Here is a 15,903-nt window from a genome sequence, read left to right as displayed (position 1 = left end):
TCGTGTATCTACTCATACTGTCCCTCCTATATCTACTTTATCGCCTTTATGTCCTATATGTCCTATATTTACTATATATCCTATATCTAGTATACCTCATATACATTATCTCCTACAGTATCAGCCACTCAGAATTGCTGCCCCCAGCCGGCTGCCAGCTGGGTGCCAGCTGGCTGCCAGCCAGATATATCCATTCATTCCATTCAGATAAGCACGGACCTGTCACTAGTCCGTCACGGACCTCCCATATCTATTTTATCCTCTATATCTCCTATATCGACTTTGATCTCTATATCTCCCATATCTTATATACTGTATCAACTATTCCCCCTATATCTCCTATATACCTTCTATATCTCCTGCGACTCCTATATCTCCTATACTGTATGTCCTGTAACTCCTTTATCTGCTACTATTACTTTTTCTATATGTACTATATCTTCTTTATCATGCTATACCTACTATACTGTATCTACTATACTGTATCTACTATATCTACTATACCTCTTATATCTCCTGTAACTCCCATATCTCCTATATCTACTATAACCTCTATATCAACTATATTTACAGTATCTTCTTTATCATGCTTTATTTACTATACTATATCAAATATATCTCCTCAAACCGCTATATCTCCTATTTCTCTATATACGCTATATCTCCTATATCTCCTAAATCTACTGTATCTACGTGTATCTGCTATATCTGCTATACCTCCTTTATGTCCTGTAGCTCCCATATCCTCTATATCTCCCGTAACTCTTATATCTCCTATATCTATTATAACCTCAATATCTCCTATATCTCCTATATCTCGTAAATATACTATATCTACCTGTATCTACTATATCTCCTTTATCTCCGTTTTCAGTTAGCCAGTTTTGTCCATATTTGGGACATTGTATGTTTTTTTTTACAGAGAATTCATGTTATTTCTTATATTTAGACGTTTCCAGACGGCGTCCATTCCAACGAGTGAACTCTGAGGCTGTGTATGTGGAATTGGAAACAAGCTTATATTGCTTTTCATTTCAAGGCTCCATGAAATAAAACTAAATATTTGATGAGATTTCTTAACGTTACATTACAAGCCTCCAGACCTTTCGCTACCAGCGCTCCAAAAAATATTGCGCTACTCCCCGAATATGTCCCTAATATTTGCTCCTTTGTCAGTCAAATGCGATGAGGGTTTTTTCGCAGCGGGTTCGATCCATTGTCTCTCAAGGTTCTAGATTCATTGTTGAATAGAGTTCAGGGGAGAAATGACGTTTCTGCGTGCGTCCATTATTGAATTGTCAGCGAGGATGAATATTGTGCTCATTCAGCCCATTGTGCAGAGGTTCTGGAGAGGCCTGTAATCACGGAACAATGCTCCAGTTGCTCCCTGTCGCCATTTGTAACAGTCTGCGTTAGTTCCTCAATGCGTGGCTTCATCACTTCTAGGTGTCGGCTTCTCCAGGAGGATTTCTTTGTGTGTGTGTGTGTGTGTGTGTATGTGTGTGTGTTTGTTGCATGTTTTGTTGATGAAATGTACACTCTCCTATAGCGTTTAAAGGCCGTACAAAGAGATAACTCTGCAACCCACTTGCTCAAGGACAGCGGTGCCAGGACTCATTATGGGTCACGGCCCGTATTACTTTTCCTTTAAACCGTGATTGGAGAGCCCACTCAAACGCTTTGAATCAAAGAACTGAAATTACAGTTGTTGTTTTTTTTCTCTTTTCTGTTGCTCTCACATCTCTGCCGGACCCACGCAGCGTTTCATTTTATGAATTACCGTTTCATTTTATCAACTAGATTGGCCTTATATCTTAGAGACCTCAACTAAACTGTATATATTAGAATTTAACACAAACATTATTGAGAATAACTGAAAGGAGATATTTTAATTAAATATTGTATATTTTTATACACTTATTTATTAAATTTTGTCTTTGCAATCTCATCCCGTGGGCCAGATTGGAACCTCTCTGCAGGCCCCAAAGCGGCCCCATCCGCCCCATGCGCCACATCTTTGACACCCCTGCGCAAGGGTATCAGTACTGGCTAAACTGCAGCTGATCCAGCTGTATCCCTTATTATTACACACAGGCCATAGAGAGTAACTGAATGTGAATATTTTCATGAAAATATGTATTTATACTCTACATTATTTTAATTTTCACCCAAATCACCCGGATCAGACCTCGCATTGAACCCCTCTGCGGCCCCAATCCGGTCCGCGGACCTCGTCTTTGACCCCGGCGCTCAAGAGCATCGGTGGCTGACCCTCTCGCGGTTTTAATTGCCCCTGCGTGGTTGCAACATCTCCGCGTGTCGTGGTGACGCGCGGCGTCTTCTGATTGATGCGGCCGTGACACCTTCAGCTCTGCGGGGGGAACGGACAGACGTCGGTCTCGCAGGATTCGCGCAAAGCGTCTGAAGCATCGAGGCGTGAAGCGAGGGAGTGAATTACCCTCGGAAGTGCGAGGAGCGAGGGACCGCTGAAGGTCAAACTGGAAATTATACATTCCCACGCACACACACACACACGCACACACACACACACACACGCACATACACACACACACACACACACGCACGCACGCACTGGGAAATCAGGTCAGAGAGGCCGCGCGTGTGTTTGCATTTTATCAAGACTGTGCATTCCATTTGAAAAGGATAGAAAAGATTTCAAACGGAATGTAATATTTCGATTTTTTTTTTTTTAATGCAACTCACCAACTATATGCAGGGAATGGCCGATATATCGATATAATATCAAAATCGAGGTATGAACTGGATATTGAAATATCGTGATAGAGTTAAAAATTGTCTTGGCTCAAGTACCGAAACGGGATGCAGGTCTCTGAACTTCATAGACTGTTCCAGCTGTTTTAATCAACGCCTCCACCTGCCTGGTCATAATCTCAGTCATTGCTAATGAAAGGCAAGGAAAGGCAAATTTATTTATATCGCACATTTCAACAACAAGGCAATTCAAAGTGCTTTACATAAAACATAAAAGACAGGAAGACAAAGTGCAAAGAAACCCATTATTAAAGAACATAGAGACAAACATAAAGTAAAAACAAAATCTATTCAATATCTTGCATACAAGTTACAGTGCAGTGCCACAAATGAATCAAACAAATCTCGTTTTTACTCTTTTGTTAACAATTATTTCGCCTATTCCCAGAATAGCCTTTTACCTTGTTGAGGCGATGTCCGAGCCCCGGAGAACCCGTCTGGACACCTCTCAGTTTCCTGATATCGCTGTCTCGGATCACACCGTGATAATACAGTGCACGCGAAGCCACTAGCATTCGCATTTCAACAACAAGACGATTCAAAGTGCTTTAAATAAAAAGTCAGAAGCATCGAGACAAAGTGCAAAAAGAAAGGCATTTTAAAAGCAAGAACACATTATAAAGTTGAGAAATAGAACGCATAAAATCAACTCATCAAAGTGACAGTGCAGTGCGAGAAATGAATATTTGCTTTGGTTAAAGTCAGCGGCAAGCAGCCTTGATTTAAAAGAGGTGGGAGCTGCAGCAGACTCGCACTTTGTTACATGAAAGCCCAACGCTGCTTCTCCATGTGTCGTTTTTTGACTCTGGGGACGGAGGGCAGAGTCAAAAAACCCGACCCGAGAGCTCCGGGTGGTTCGTCACATAGCAGAAGATCAGAAATGCATTTTGGCCCCAAACCCATTCAGCGCACTTGTAAACCGAGCGGTGTTTTGAAAACCGGTTCTTCGACGGACAGGAAGCCAGTGTCAAAGACGTGAGAGCGGGAGTGACACGATCCACTTTCCCGGTCTCGGCGCGGACCAGAGCGGCGCCGTTCTGATTCGGCCGCAGCCGTCTGACCCGCCTTTCGGGGCGGGGGGGGGGGGGGGTTGGGGGACACGGCTGTCTCGGCCGTCGAGGCGACTGAAGATAAACGTGTGGACGCCCAACGATCATCCCCGAAATATCTGGCGTTTAATGTTGTCAATATCTCCCGGCGCTAACTCCGCGGGATGAATGGCTCTTGGAGAGACTGAGCTGATTGAGGATCACATCAACCGCTCTTTGGGCAACGAATCCAACGAGGAATCGAATCGACTTTTTCGAGGCGTTTCAAATCCCGGTCACCTCCGTGATTAACCGGCTGAAACAGGACGGGGATGTTTCGGAGCTGGACCGGGGGCGGGGGGAAGCCCATGCAAATCGGACATAATTCCAAAGTGAAACTCCCCTCCGCTCGGCGCCTTTATAAAGAGACGGTGAAACGAAAAAAGCTCCGATATCTGGCTCCTGGCAGATTGGATCGGCAGGAAGCGCGGAGCGGATGAGGCCTCGCCTCGATTTTAACACCCGGACCTTGATAAGTGGCGGAAGTCATCGGGATGAAATAACACAGAGTTAATTGAGCCGGATGGGCCGAGTTCCTTCATAAAGCACTCATCAATGCGCACATTAGCGCGACGGCTCGGGCGGGTCGCGCGCACAATGAGCCGAGCTAGAGGGGAGTTTCGAAAAAAAAAAAAAAAAAAACGCCCAGACAACGATTGAATTTCAATACTGTTGACAGAGCTATCTGGATTTGGGGATCTCGCTCAAGCCCGCGCATTTTCATATCGTCGGCGGCGCTAAGCCCCGCGCGGCGGCGTCTGCCGGCGTATCAAGCGGCGTGACAGAAGGAGAGCGGGATGGTTTTAAAGACCTCCTTGAAGAGTGAGTACATAAAGAGCTCGGGATCGCAGCCAACCGGGGAGCGGCTGCTTTCCGCCGCCGAGATGCTCCCGCGGGTCCGGGGGGCCAAGCGAAATTGGGATGTCAACCACCTTCTCGGAGAATTCAACAAAACGCGGTTGTATCTATAAAGTCATGCAGAGATTCATTTTTTTTTTTTTTTCTCCCCTTCCCCCTCCTTCACACCAGCCAGATGGCAGTCAGATTTCGGGACACATGCTTCTGGAAGACAATCAAGGCACAAGATTGCTTTTTTAGAAAGGGGGTATCGGTTTAACTTGATGTCAAATTAAAAACCCTTTGTGTATGTGTTGGTGTGTGTGTGTGTGTGTGTGTGTGTGTGTGTGTTGGTGTGTGAGTGTATTGGTGTGTGTGTGTGTGTGTGTGTGTTAGTGTATGTTGGTGTGTGTGTGTATGTGTGTGTGTGTGTGTGTGTGCGCGCGTGTGTGCGGAGCGTTTTCGAAAGCTCGCGCCCCTGGAATGGCAAACAGTGTTTAAGGTCAGCCTCGCAGGTTGGTTCAGGGCGTCATGAATGTTTGATCGTGCTATTATCCGTGCCGCCGCAGAGACATTTATTCCCCAATTCCGGATTTCAAATAAATATCCCCCCCGTTAGTCGCTGACATTGCTCCGACCTGCAGCCCCCCACCGCCCACCCCTCGCTCCTCCACAACGCCAGGTTTCATCTGGATGGCTTTCTCTCTCTCTCTCTCTCTCTCCCCCTCTCTCTCGCTCTCTCTCGCTCTCTCGCGCTCTCTCTCTGCTGGAGGATTTTAAGGAATGCGGCATTTTGTGAAACTCATCGGTTTCAGGTGGGTGGAACCGGGGAATTGATACTCAGTCATCCCGACGCTCCTCTTCCTCCTCTGCTTTGCTGGATAACAATCTGGTCATCCATCTTCATGCCTCACCCGCGTCACCCCCGGGGCGGGGCGGGGCGGGGTGGGGTGGGGTGGGGTGGCAGGGTGGGGTGGCGGCGGCGGTGGGGGGTGGGGGGAGCGGACCAACCGCCGTACCTGGTAATCAGAAACAAAAGGAACAAAGCGGGCGGGAGCATCGCTTTAATCTCTCTACGGCCGCCTCCGCCGCCGGCTGTCGCTCTCCCGGCGTGGTCGGGAGGGCCCCGGAGATCCATCTCTGTCGGGGGTGGGGGGGGTGGGATGGGGAACGCAGGAGACACGCCTTCAACTTCTGTTGCTTCACCTCTTCTCGTCGAGAGAAAGCGGCTCGTTCTGCTCTTTCGTCTTCGGTTTGTGTTTTAGCTTTATTTATTTATTTATTCATTTTTTTACTCGCCCCGTTTACCAATTCTCCCTCCCATCCCATCCCCGCCCGCCCCCCGGGGGATCAAGTCCATGTCAGCACTCGATTCTGCACGAGAGGGTTCTGCCCAGTGCGTGTTTTTTGGCAGATTCCCTAATAGGCTCTCTCTCATTCTCTCTCTCTCTCTCTCTCTCTCTCTCTCCCTCTCTGGAGAACATTCCCAATCCATAATTGACGCTGGCTGTCAGGCTCGCTCGGTGATTACACAGGAAAATGATTCGACCTGTAATGAACTGTAAAACTAATGACATCTGCGTCAGATCGCTCAACTCCAAAGCAAACTGTTGTACATGAAGCCCCATCAAGCGTGATATTAAAATGTCCGCTTTTACATCTTTTTGCCCCGGGCTCGAGGTGGTAAAAAAATAAATAAAAAAAGAACCCTGCGGACGTGATGGAAACCCGAGGCTAATGACTCAGGCAGACGGCCGCGGCTTTCAGACAACTTCATTTACGGGGGGCGTCCGAGCTCCCCTCCCCGCTCGTGCAGAGCTACCTCCGCATTACGCCGCCGCCGCCGCCGCCTGACGGATCCCCCAGCCGTCGCGGGCGCTGAGCGGCGCTGACGTGCCGCCGCCACCGCCGCATCCGTCTCGCCGCCGGGGGGTGGAGGTAATGGTCCTCTCGGGTCATTAGCGGAGGCGGGGGGCGCTCGTTTATCTCTCGCACCTGCGGAGGAGGAGGAGGTGGGGGCGTTAAGGAGAGACGCCGCAAACCACTTCGCTTTACGCGCCTTTCGGAGTTATTTATTGCCGCTCGTCCCATTTTGGCCGCGGCATCTCCGGCTCACGTCTGGCGGTACGTGACGACGCTGGGCTTATTTTTTTTTTTTTCCTTTTTTAATAAAAGGGGCTTAAGAAAATCGACATACGGAGCGGTTTAGGAAATTGGTGAATCGGCCTTCGCTCGCTCCCCTGTTTCCGTCGATGTCGGAGTGGGATGTGAGACGGCACAGGCCACAGTGGGCGCTGTTAAATATGCTGCCGTCTCATAGAGCAAATGTTTGCTCGTTGCCGTCGCACCACCTGAGGCTTAACGCTGCCATTAGCGCAGCGGCAAAGCCCCTAAAAACAGGAGGACGATATCACCGAGTTTTCGATCTAGAGTAGAGCGAGCGTTACAAGCTCCCGCCCGCTGTCCGGGAGACAGGTACATTAATCTCCCTAATGGTCTGATTCCGCACCGTCCGCGGTGAAATGTACATCATCTCAAACGCTTTGACGGACGGTGGAAAAAAAAACGCAGAGCTTGACGAGAAGCCCCCCACGCGCGAGTGGTTAATTGAAAGCGGCAGCCTTGACTGGGGGGGAGGTCACGGCGGCGGCGCTTTTTACGGGAGTCGTCTTCCCGGGGTTTTGGGGGTTCCTCCTACGCCCCCATCGCTGTCTACGGGCGCGACCGGCGCGGCGGACGTTCTCCCTCGGCGGGAGATGTCGCGGAGGAGTCGGGCGGCGCTGTGATGAAAGCATCCGCCGGAGCCGGGACCCGGGAGGTTATACACGTAAACAGTGTTTGGGAAGAGAAGGGGGTGTTTATCCTCCGCCTGGTGCGAAAGGCGCGGGGCTCATATTTGAATCCCCGGGTTCCGAAACGCGCGAGTGGTTAATTGAAAGCGGCAGCCTTGACTGGATTCCTTCTTTGTGTTGAATTTGGGTTTTTCGTCTTGAACCCTCCGTACCGACTTACTTAAAGTTTTGGAGTCTTTCAACTTGTTACTCCACCACATTTCAAAGCAAATATCTGCACTTTTTACTCCGCCACAACATCATTACTTTATTAAAAAAAATAATAATAATCTGGATTTATATTTTATATATATCAAAATCAATACAAAGCAAAGCTGCACTATAATATGTTTTACCATCCATAATATTTATGTCAATTCTGAACTGTAATCAGCATGTGCATGAGCTCTCATCTGCAAATACTTTCCTTTATGAAGCATAATAGAGTACATTTAAAATCAAATGCTTATATACTTTCACTGAAGTAGAAATGTGGTGCTTCCATTTTCACGAGAGTCATTTTGTATTTTTACTGAAGTAAATGATCTGACTACTTCTTCCCCCGTTTTGCTGAATTGACCTTTTTTTTCTCGGTTATTTATCAAGCTCCTCTCGATTTTTTTATTTTATTTATTTTTATCTTGATTCATCCTTTTCTCGGCGTCTTCTTCTCCAGCTACGGCGACATGGTTCCCAAGACGATCGTGGGGAAGGTGTTCGGCTCCATCTGCTCGCTGAGCGGCGTGCTGGTCATCGCGCTGCCGGTTCCCGTCATCGTGTCGAACTTCAGCCGCATCTACCACCAGAGCCAGCGGGCGGAGAAGCGCCGCGCCCAGAGGGTACATCTCTCTCCCTTTCCTTCTGGCCCCCATCCATCCCTCTGTTTACGCCCCCCCCCCTCCCTCTCAGCTGTCCCTCGCTGTTTCCTTCCTTGTCCCCGTCCCGTCCCGCACACGGCAGGATGACAGTGCAAACACTGGCTTCCGACGATGCGAATCTTTCATCGCGTCCCCGCGTCTCTAGATGTATTTTTTGGGCAGAAAACACTTTGCCGGAGTTGTGTTGCAGCGGGAGGTCCTGAGGGAGTGACAGGGCGGGAACAAATGGACTTGCATTTACACCCAGTCAGCAACTTTTCCACTGGCAATATCTGCATCTCATAATGTACCCACCACGGGCAGAGAATCCCCGACTTACGCTTCATAAGCATCTCCCGGCTGAATTACTGCCCTTGCCAAAGGGCCACGGAGCCAAGTTCATGTCAGACGGTGTCACAGCCGGGGGTCTTACACCAGGGGGGGTGGGCGGGGGGGGGGTCTGTGTGTTCAAACAGAAAACGCGGCTCGCTAGAATCCGTGCGACGAAGATTCAAGGCACTAGCGCCTATATGCGCTACAAACACAATGGGCTCCTCGTCGACGCACTGGAGGAGGTAACGTGATTGGGGGGGGCAAGCGGCGGTTCGTGGGGGGCCGACCGACCGGCCGACGACCGTCCAAGCGGGCGCCGTCCCGGTGCTTGCATGTCGGCGCTGTGCCCGGGGGGGAGGGGGGCGGGGGGCGGGGGGGGGGGGGGGGGGGGCTTCTCATGCGCTAACCCCAGGGGGGCTGCTTCCATACATACCAGTGCTTCGTGTGATCGTCCTCCTCTAACATCACGGCATTGACATGCTTCTCAGCGCCCAGATCCCTCCGTCCACGCAGCAGGAGGGCCGGGCGGGGCCGGGCCGACGGGGCGCTCTTCCCCCCCCCCCCCCCCCCCTTACCGGTGGGGCCCCGCTGCGGCCACACGGGGTCGTGGCCGAGCGCCGCATGTGTCGCCCGACGGGGCTCGGAGGGGAAGCGGGTCCGGAGCCGTTTCGCTCCGTCTCCTCTGAACCCCGTTCTGTGGATGTTGATCTCACGCCGTTTGCCTGTTGTGGATGTTGTTTCTTTGTTGTTTTTTTTTTGTTTTTAGAAGCATCCGGTCGGCGTTTTTTTCCGGGGGCCGACTAACACGGCACACTCGTCATTCCGGGAGCCCCCGCAGAGCTCCATCAGTGTTGTTGTTGTGTTTTTGGCGATCCGGGATCTGTGTGTTCTGCGTGTGCCACTACTGCTGCTCTGATTCGGACTCTCCTCAACCCTCCTCTCCCAAAAACGCCAAACAAATCAAACAAGAAAAAAGAAAGAAACAAAAAAACAACAACAATTAAGCATTGAACCACAATGTCAGTGATTGCTGATTTCTCAAACAGGCCCTCAGCAGATTGGCTGCCGTGCTACAGATCCGCCGACGCTCTCTCCGCCCGCCGTGCTCTCTCCGCTCCATCCCCTCGGCAGAGCTTCTGCGTCGACACCTCCACCTCGGCGTCTTCCATTGCTCACCTCCGTCCTTTCTGTCCTCTGTGTGTGTGTGTGTGTCCCAAGGCCTCCAAGGAGGCAGGGAAGGTCCTGCTGCGGAAGGCCACCAACCCTCCTTTCCAGAGCCAACATCACCACCTGCTGCACTGCCTGGAGAAGACCACGGTAAAGACCAAGCACCAAAAAACTGTCGCGTTTTTTACCCACGTTGTATTTATCTCCAGTTGTACCACGTTGTCATAGCACGTGCCTGTTGCGAGCCTTTGCGAAAGATCTTTATTTTTCATCAAAAGTGGATATTTTCGTTGTTATCACCGTACGCAAGACCTTTGACGCACCATCAAAACACTCCTCACCCATTTTAAACCAGGGCGCAGGAATCCGTTTCTCACCTGTTTTTTGTTTTTTTTACAGTTTACCTCTGAAATGATCCCTGTGACCTGGCACTGCTCTGAGAATTCATTTGACCAAATATGAAAAACACAGAATATAAGAGTGAACAAAATATTCACACACGTGACCTGTGACAGATCCCGCCGGGAAAAACGACCGGAGAGCCGGACTGAAATCTCGACCAAAGGCGCTGCGGCAGTAACTGGAGAAACGGGTTGCTAGTACAGCTTTGTAGCTTAAGGGGTACAGCAGGGGCGGAAGTACCCACTGGGGTACGTTCCTCGTACCCTTGTTTGTACGTTTGTTCCTCTGGTGACAAATTTGAACCTCGCGGCGTACAAAAATTGTCCAAATGTGGCCTTTACAGGCTCCTGCCCCCGCAACCAGCCGTTATTCCTGTAAAGGTCCAACGCTGCACTTCCTTTTCAAACTTTTTAGATTTTGTTGACTGGAATTACTCAGCGAGGGATACGTGATGAATATTTCAGTAGACATTATAAAACATCATATATTCATCGCTGTACTTTTTCTATCAACTGTAAATAGGGAAGTTAAATAGCGGCTGTTTAAGGGCACAGGAGCCTGACCGGTTGTTGAACTCGGCTAGGGCATGCACCGCAACATAATAATGAGCGCCTTAAAACCCACAAATCAAGACGTATTTTGTAAATGTTTATGTTTTATGGACCATTTTGGAACGAGAGGGTTTGTTTGTCCGAAACGCATCGTCTCGGGACGTCGGAAGGCTACAAACGGATGGCGCATGGAGAGGGATGTTGTTGTGACCCGCGGCCCCCATCGCCAATTTGCCAAAAGGACGCGGGGCCCCCGGCCAGAGCTGCGCATCGCGTTGTGAGACCAGGCGGGCGCGGTTCATTTCGCCACCATCTATAATTCAGAGACCCTCCCTAATATGGCTCTGCGATGTGAGTTTCCTCCAAAGTCTGTAAAGAGAAGCGCGGACGGACGATAAATCCCTGTTCGTCGTCCATAAAGGCTGCACACATTCATCTCAGGCCCCTCTATATGCTTTGCATTATAGATGGTAAACTATGGAAGGCCTCGCGGCCCTGGAGCCGCTCTGCCCCCTGCTGGCCGAGCCCGGGACGCACCCGCAGCCTGACCTTCCGCGTCTGTCCCGTTTTTCACGGGAATGACGCGGCTGCTTGTGCGCGCAGATGGCCGCTAATACGGACATCTGGGGGCGACGCCTACTCCCACGCCCTCCATCATCTTCCATTTGTTTCGATTACGGCGCGTCCGGCCGCTCGGGGCAAACATCTTCACCCGCCGTCGAGTCGGAGAAAGTGACAGGGGTGGAGGCGGGGGATCACGAGCAGCCTCTGCCTCTCCGCCCACCCCACGCCCCTCCATCCCTCTCTCCCCGCAGAACCACGAGTTCGTGGACGAGCAGACGTTCCAGACCAACTGCCTGGAGGTGGCCATGATGAACAAGTCGGGGTCGCGGGCGTCGTCCGTGTGCTCGTCACCGCGTTTGTCCTCCTGGTGCTGCCGGAGGCACCGCGGCAAGAGCGGCTTCGGCCTCCCGAACAGCAACAACCAGGAGCTGAGCACCATCCAGATCCAAGAGAGGCCGGTGTCCAACAGGTACCGCTCTACCGCTCCACCTCTCTACATCTCCGCCTCTCTGCCTCTGCCCCCTCTCCACCTCTCTACCTCTCCACCTCTCATCCTCTCTACCACTCTACCTCTCCACCTCTCATCCTCTCTACCGCTCTACCTCTCCACCTCTCTCATGCTCCACCTCTCCACCCCTCTACCTCTCTAACGCTCTACCCCTCTACCTCTCTGCCTCTCCACCTTTCCACTTCTCTACCGCTCCACCTCTCCACCTCTCTACCTTTCTCATGCTCTTCCTCTCTGCCTCTCCACCGCTCCACCTCTCCACTTCTCTGCCGCTCTACCTCTCTACCGCTCCACGTCTCCACCTCTCCACCTATCTTCCTCTCTTAACCCCCTTCTCTCTCTCGCTCTCTCTCTCTCTCTCCCTCCTTCGCTCTCTACTCAGTCCCTCTCTATGTCTCTTTCTCTCCGTCTGTCATCTTTTCTTTCTGCGTTTATCTCGGCGTGTGGCCAGCCGGTAGAAACACACGTCTCGTTCTTTCCCTCTGTCTGTCTCTCTCCTCCTTTATCCTTCTATCTCTCTCTCTCTCTCTCTCTCTCTCTCTCCATCTCTCTTTCGCTGACCTTTTCTCTCACAGATCTCCCTTCTTTGCTTGTTCCTACTTTTCTCTCTCTCCTTTTATTTTTCCATTCATCTCCCCTCCTCTCTCCGCCTTTTTTTTTTTATCCTTCTCAGCGTCTCTTCCTCCTTTTCTCCCTCCCTCTCCCCCTGTCTCTGTGCCTCCAGTTATCTCTCCATCACCCCCTCTCCCCCTTTCTCTGCCCATTGCTCTATTTGCTTTTGTCATCCTCTCAGTCTCTCTCTCCTTTTATCTTGCTCTAGCTCCCTCGCCATCTCTCTTTCCCTCCCTTTATCTCCCCATCTCTCTCTCTTTCTTTCTCTCTCCCTCTCTCTCTCTCTCTCTCTCTGTGTGAGCAGTACCGACGTTAATCCAAATATGTTGTTTTTTTTAAATCCGTAATTTTTTTCAGTAGCTGCTTGAACAAAGCGTCCGCACGTACAGTATCTCATGGTCTTTTAATAAATACTGTGTACGGTTCATTTCTGTCGTTATAGATGTTTTGTTTTTCCATTACTTTAACCACCACTGCACCTCTTCCATCATATTTAACACCGATCCTCCAACAGAACTTCAGCGCCATGCGGCAAAAGAGTTGTTTTTTTCATGTCCCGTGTCCCTCTGGGGCTTCCTTATTTCTGTCCCAGCCTCTCTGCCAGGTTTTATTCTCCTAAAATATCATTGGCAGCGTGACAAATTTATGGGCATTTATTTATGTAAATGACTGAATACATCCACACACACACTCTGTTCATTTGCAACTGATTTGGATTTATCGACACTCAAATGTTCAAATGTTTCTCCCTCCAAGACGGTTTAACAGGAGCGGTCACACAAAGCGACAACAAGTGCCCAGACCTTTCACTTTGGCAAAAGTAGAAACATGCGGACACATAATGAGTCTAGTGAAAGGGAAAGCACCACATTGACATTTCTATTCAGGTAAAAGTGTAGAAGTACTTGCTCTTAAGCAAATTAAGAATCCTCATCAAATCCAGTGTTCTGATATAAGAGCCGGTGGACAATTTTTTTCTGCGGAAGATGCTCATGCAGATCCTGATTATAATTTACAAAAAAAATTAATTACAAATAATGTAGTTGGGGTGCATGATGAAAATTTATAAATAAATGAACAAAGAAACAAATAAATGAAAAAAAAAAGAAGTACTGTAGCCTACTGGTATTTTGTTAAGAGTCTCTCTCTCTCTCTCTCTCTCTCTCTCTCTCTCTCTCTCTCTCTCTCTCTCTCTCTCTCTCTCTCTCTCTCTCTCTCTCTCTCTCTCTCTCTCTCTCTCTCTCTCTCTCTCTCTCTCTCTCTCTCTCTCTCTCTCTCTCTCTCCATATAAAAGTTCCATTATTTTGAGCCTGATCATTTTGGATTTGGCGGTCGTCGAAGCTTTTCTCTCTCTCCTCACGCTCCCTGGTTCCCTCCTGCAGCGGTGGCCTCGTTCCTCCGAGCAAATTTAGAAAGTTCATTGTAATCTGCTCTAAACACGCACGCACACGCACTCACACACACGCACAACACACACACACACACACACACACACACACACACACACACACACACACACACACATACACACACACGGGCACACACACACATCTTCCATTCTTTTATAACCACCATTATTAAAACACCTATAAAACAGATGCATAACATCCACTTTGTCTGCTTCCTTCCTTCCTTCCTTCCTTCCTTCCTTCCGTCCTCCCTCCCTTACTGCCTGCCTGCCTGCCATCCTTCCATCCTTACTTTCTTCCCCCCCCCCCTCCCTTCCTTCCTCCCATCCATTCTTCCTCCCTTCCTCACTCCCTTCCTTCCTTCTTTTCTCCCTCTTTCCCTCCCTCCCTTCCTTCCCTCCTTTCTTCCTCTCTTCCTCCCTACCTTGCTTTCTTCCTTCCTTCCCTCACCCTTCTCGCAGCCGCTCCAGCCTGAACGCCAAACTGGACGACTCGGTGCCGGTGAAGTGCAGAGAGCCCTACGTGTCCCCGTCCATGGTGACGCTGTCGGCTGCACCGCCCTCGGACGGGGGCGGCTCCACCAGCTCCATCACCTACTCCAACATTGTCCGGGTTTCTGCCTTGTAGACGTCACGCCCGTCTCCTCAGAGGACGGACTCCGCCGAGCATCAACCTGCCATGACCTGAGGGGGAGGATCGCCTGGAGGGAGGAGGACAGAGTCTGGGGATGGAGTTGGGTGGGTTCGTTTGATGTCAAACTCTGAGTGGGAGGACGATGTGGACGATGATGACAATGTGGACGATGTGGACGATGCGGACGATGATGATGCTGTGGACGATGATGACGATGTGGATGATGATGACGATGTGGACGATGTGGATGATGATGAAGATGTGGACGTGGTGGACGTTGTGGACGTTGTAGACGATGTAGACGATGTGGATGTTGATGTGGTGGACGTGGTGGACGTGGTGGATGTTGATGACGTGGTGGACGTTGTGGACGATGTGGACGATGTGGACGTTGTGGACGGTGTGGACGGGAACCGTGCGACGGCAGAGGCCCGGGCGTCTCTCTCTCCCTCAAGCACACTCCAGCAAGGACACATCGGGATGGGACTCCACGGAGCCTCGTTCGCCGACCGACGCTTAGAGAAACTTTATTTTTGAATATTTGTAGCCGTATGTCCCTGTCTTTACGATTCCAGAAGGAGGGAAAACGTGGCTGTTTTCGAAAAGACTCGCTCCCGGTCGACCTCGAAAAATGCAAAGCACACACATGGACTCGGGGACCTTGAAGATCATCCTTGTGAATATGATGAGATTGATCGATTTACCTACACACTGTTTTCACCCACTTTCAGCACCCATGAGTTGTTTTTGAACCCCCCCCACCCCCACCTCCCCTTCCCCCGTCACTGTTGTAAATTCGGGAGACGTCCCAATGCGCCGGAATGGAAAAACTGTTTGTGAATATTTCATTAACTGGTTGATGTCATCGCCTGATGAGTAAAATAATGCTATGCATCCTGAAATGTTTGTGAATTGTGCAAATGACTAAATCTGTGTTTGCTTTCATCCTCGGCATTCTGAAATAGATGTTTGTCGATGCCACCGTCATCGATAACGACCGACACTCCGAAATAAACAGGATTACATGTTATTTCCATCACCAGGTAGAAGTATAAGTAGAATGCTCTTACTTGAACAAAATTAATAGAAGACGCAATTTAAGACGTACACCTTAGACGATGAATTGGAAAATGAGTGTCAGAACCGATTGCAAAAGACCCTGTTGAGTCATAATTTCCAAAAGTGAGTCTTGGTAGATTTCACTGTGTTAAAAAGGCCCATTTTGTATATTTTTCATAAACATTGTAAATATTTCGTTTAAAAAAAAAAAAAAAAAAAAAAAAAAAAAAGGCTAATCTGATTTCTAGTTATACTACAT

At 49.7% G+C, this 15,903-nt stretch overlaps 1 protein-coding gene across 1 annotated transcript in view; it reads left to right on the top strand.

The window, feature by feature from the left end:
- Positions 1 to 14,579, top strand: part of LOC307231519 (A-type voltage-gated potassium channel KCND2-like) — a gene marked incomplete at both ends in the record, with an annotated part of 35,165 nt that extends 20,586 nt beyond the window's left edge. Inside the window, 5 exons of the mRNA XM_080002265.1 lie at positions 8,226 to 8,388; positions 8,883 to 8,981; positions 9,958 to 10,056; positions 11,675 to 11,892; positions 14,414 to 14,579. Coding sequence (XP_079858391.1) covers positions 8,226 to 8,388; positions 8,883 to 8,981; positions 9,958 to 10,056; positions 11,675 to 11,892; positions 14,414 to 14,579 — 745 coding nt within the window. The remainder of the gene's footprint in view (positions 1 to 8,225; positions 8,389 to 8,882; positions 8,982 to 9,957; positions 10,057 to 11,674; positions 11,893 to 14,413) is intronic.
- Positions 14,580 to 15,903: the final 1,324 nt, after the last annotated feature.

Source organism: Zeus faber (genome assembly GCF_960531495.2).
Source record: "Zeus faber genome assembly, chromosome: 6".
Lineage (NCBI taxonomy): Eukaryota > Metazoa > Chordata > Actinopteri > Zeiformes > Zeidae > Zeus > Zeus faber.
This window is presented reverse-complemented; position numbering and strand designations above follow the sequence as displayed.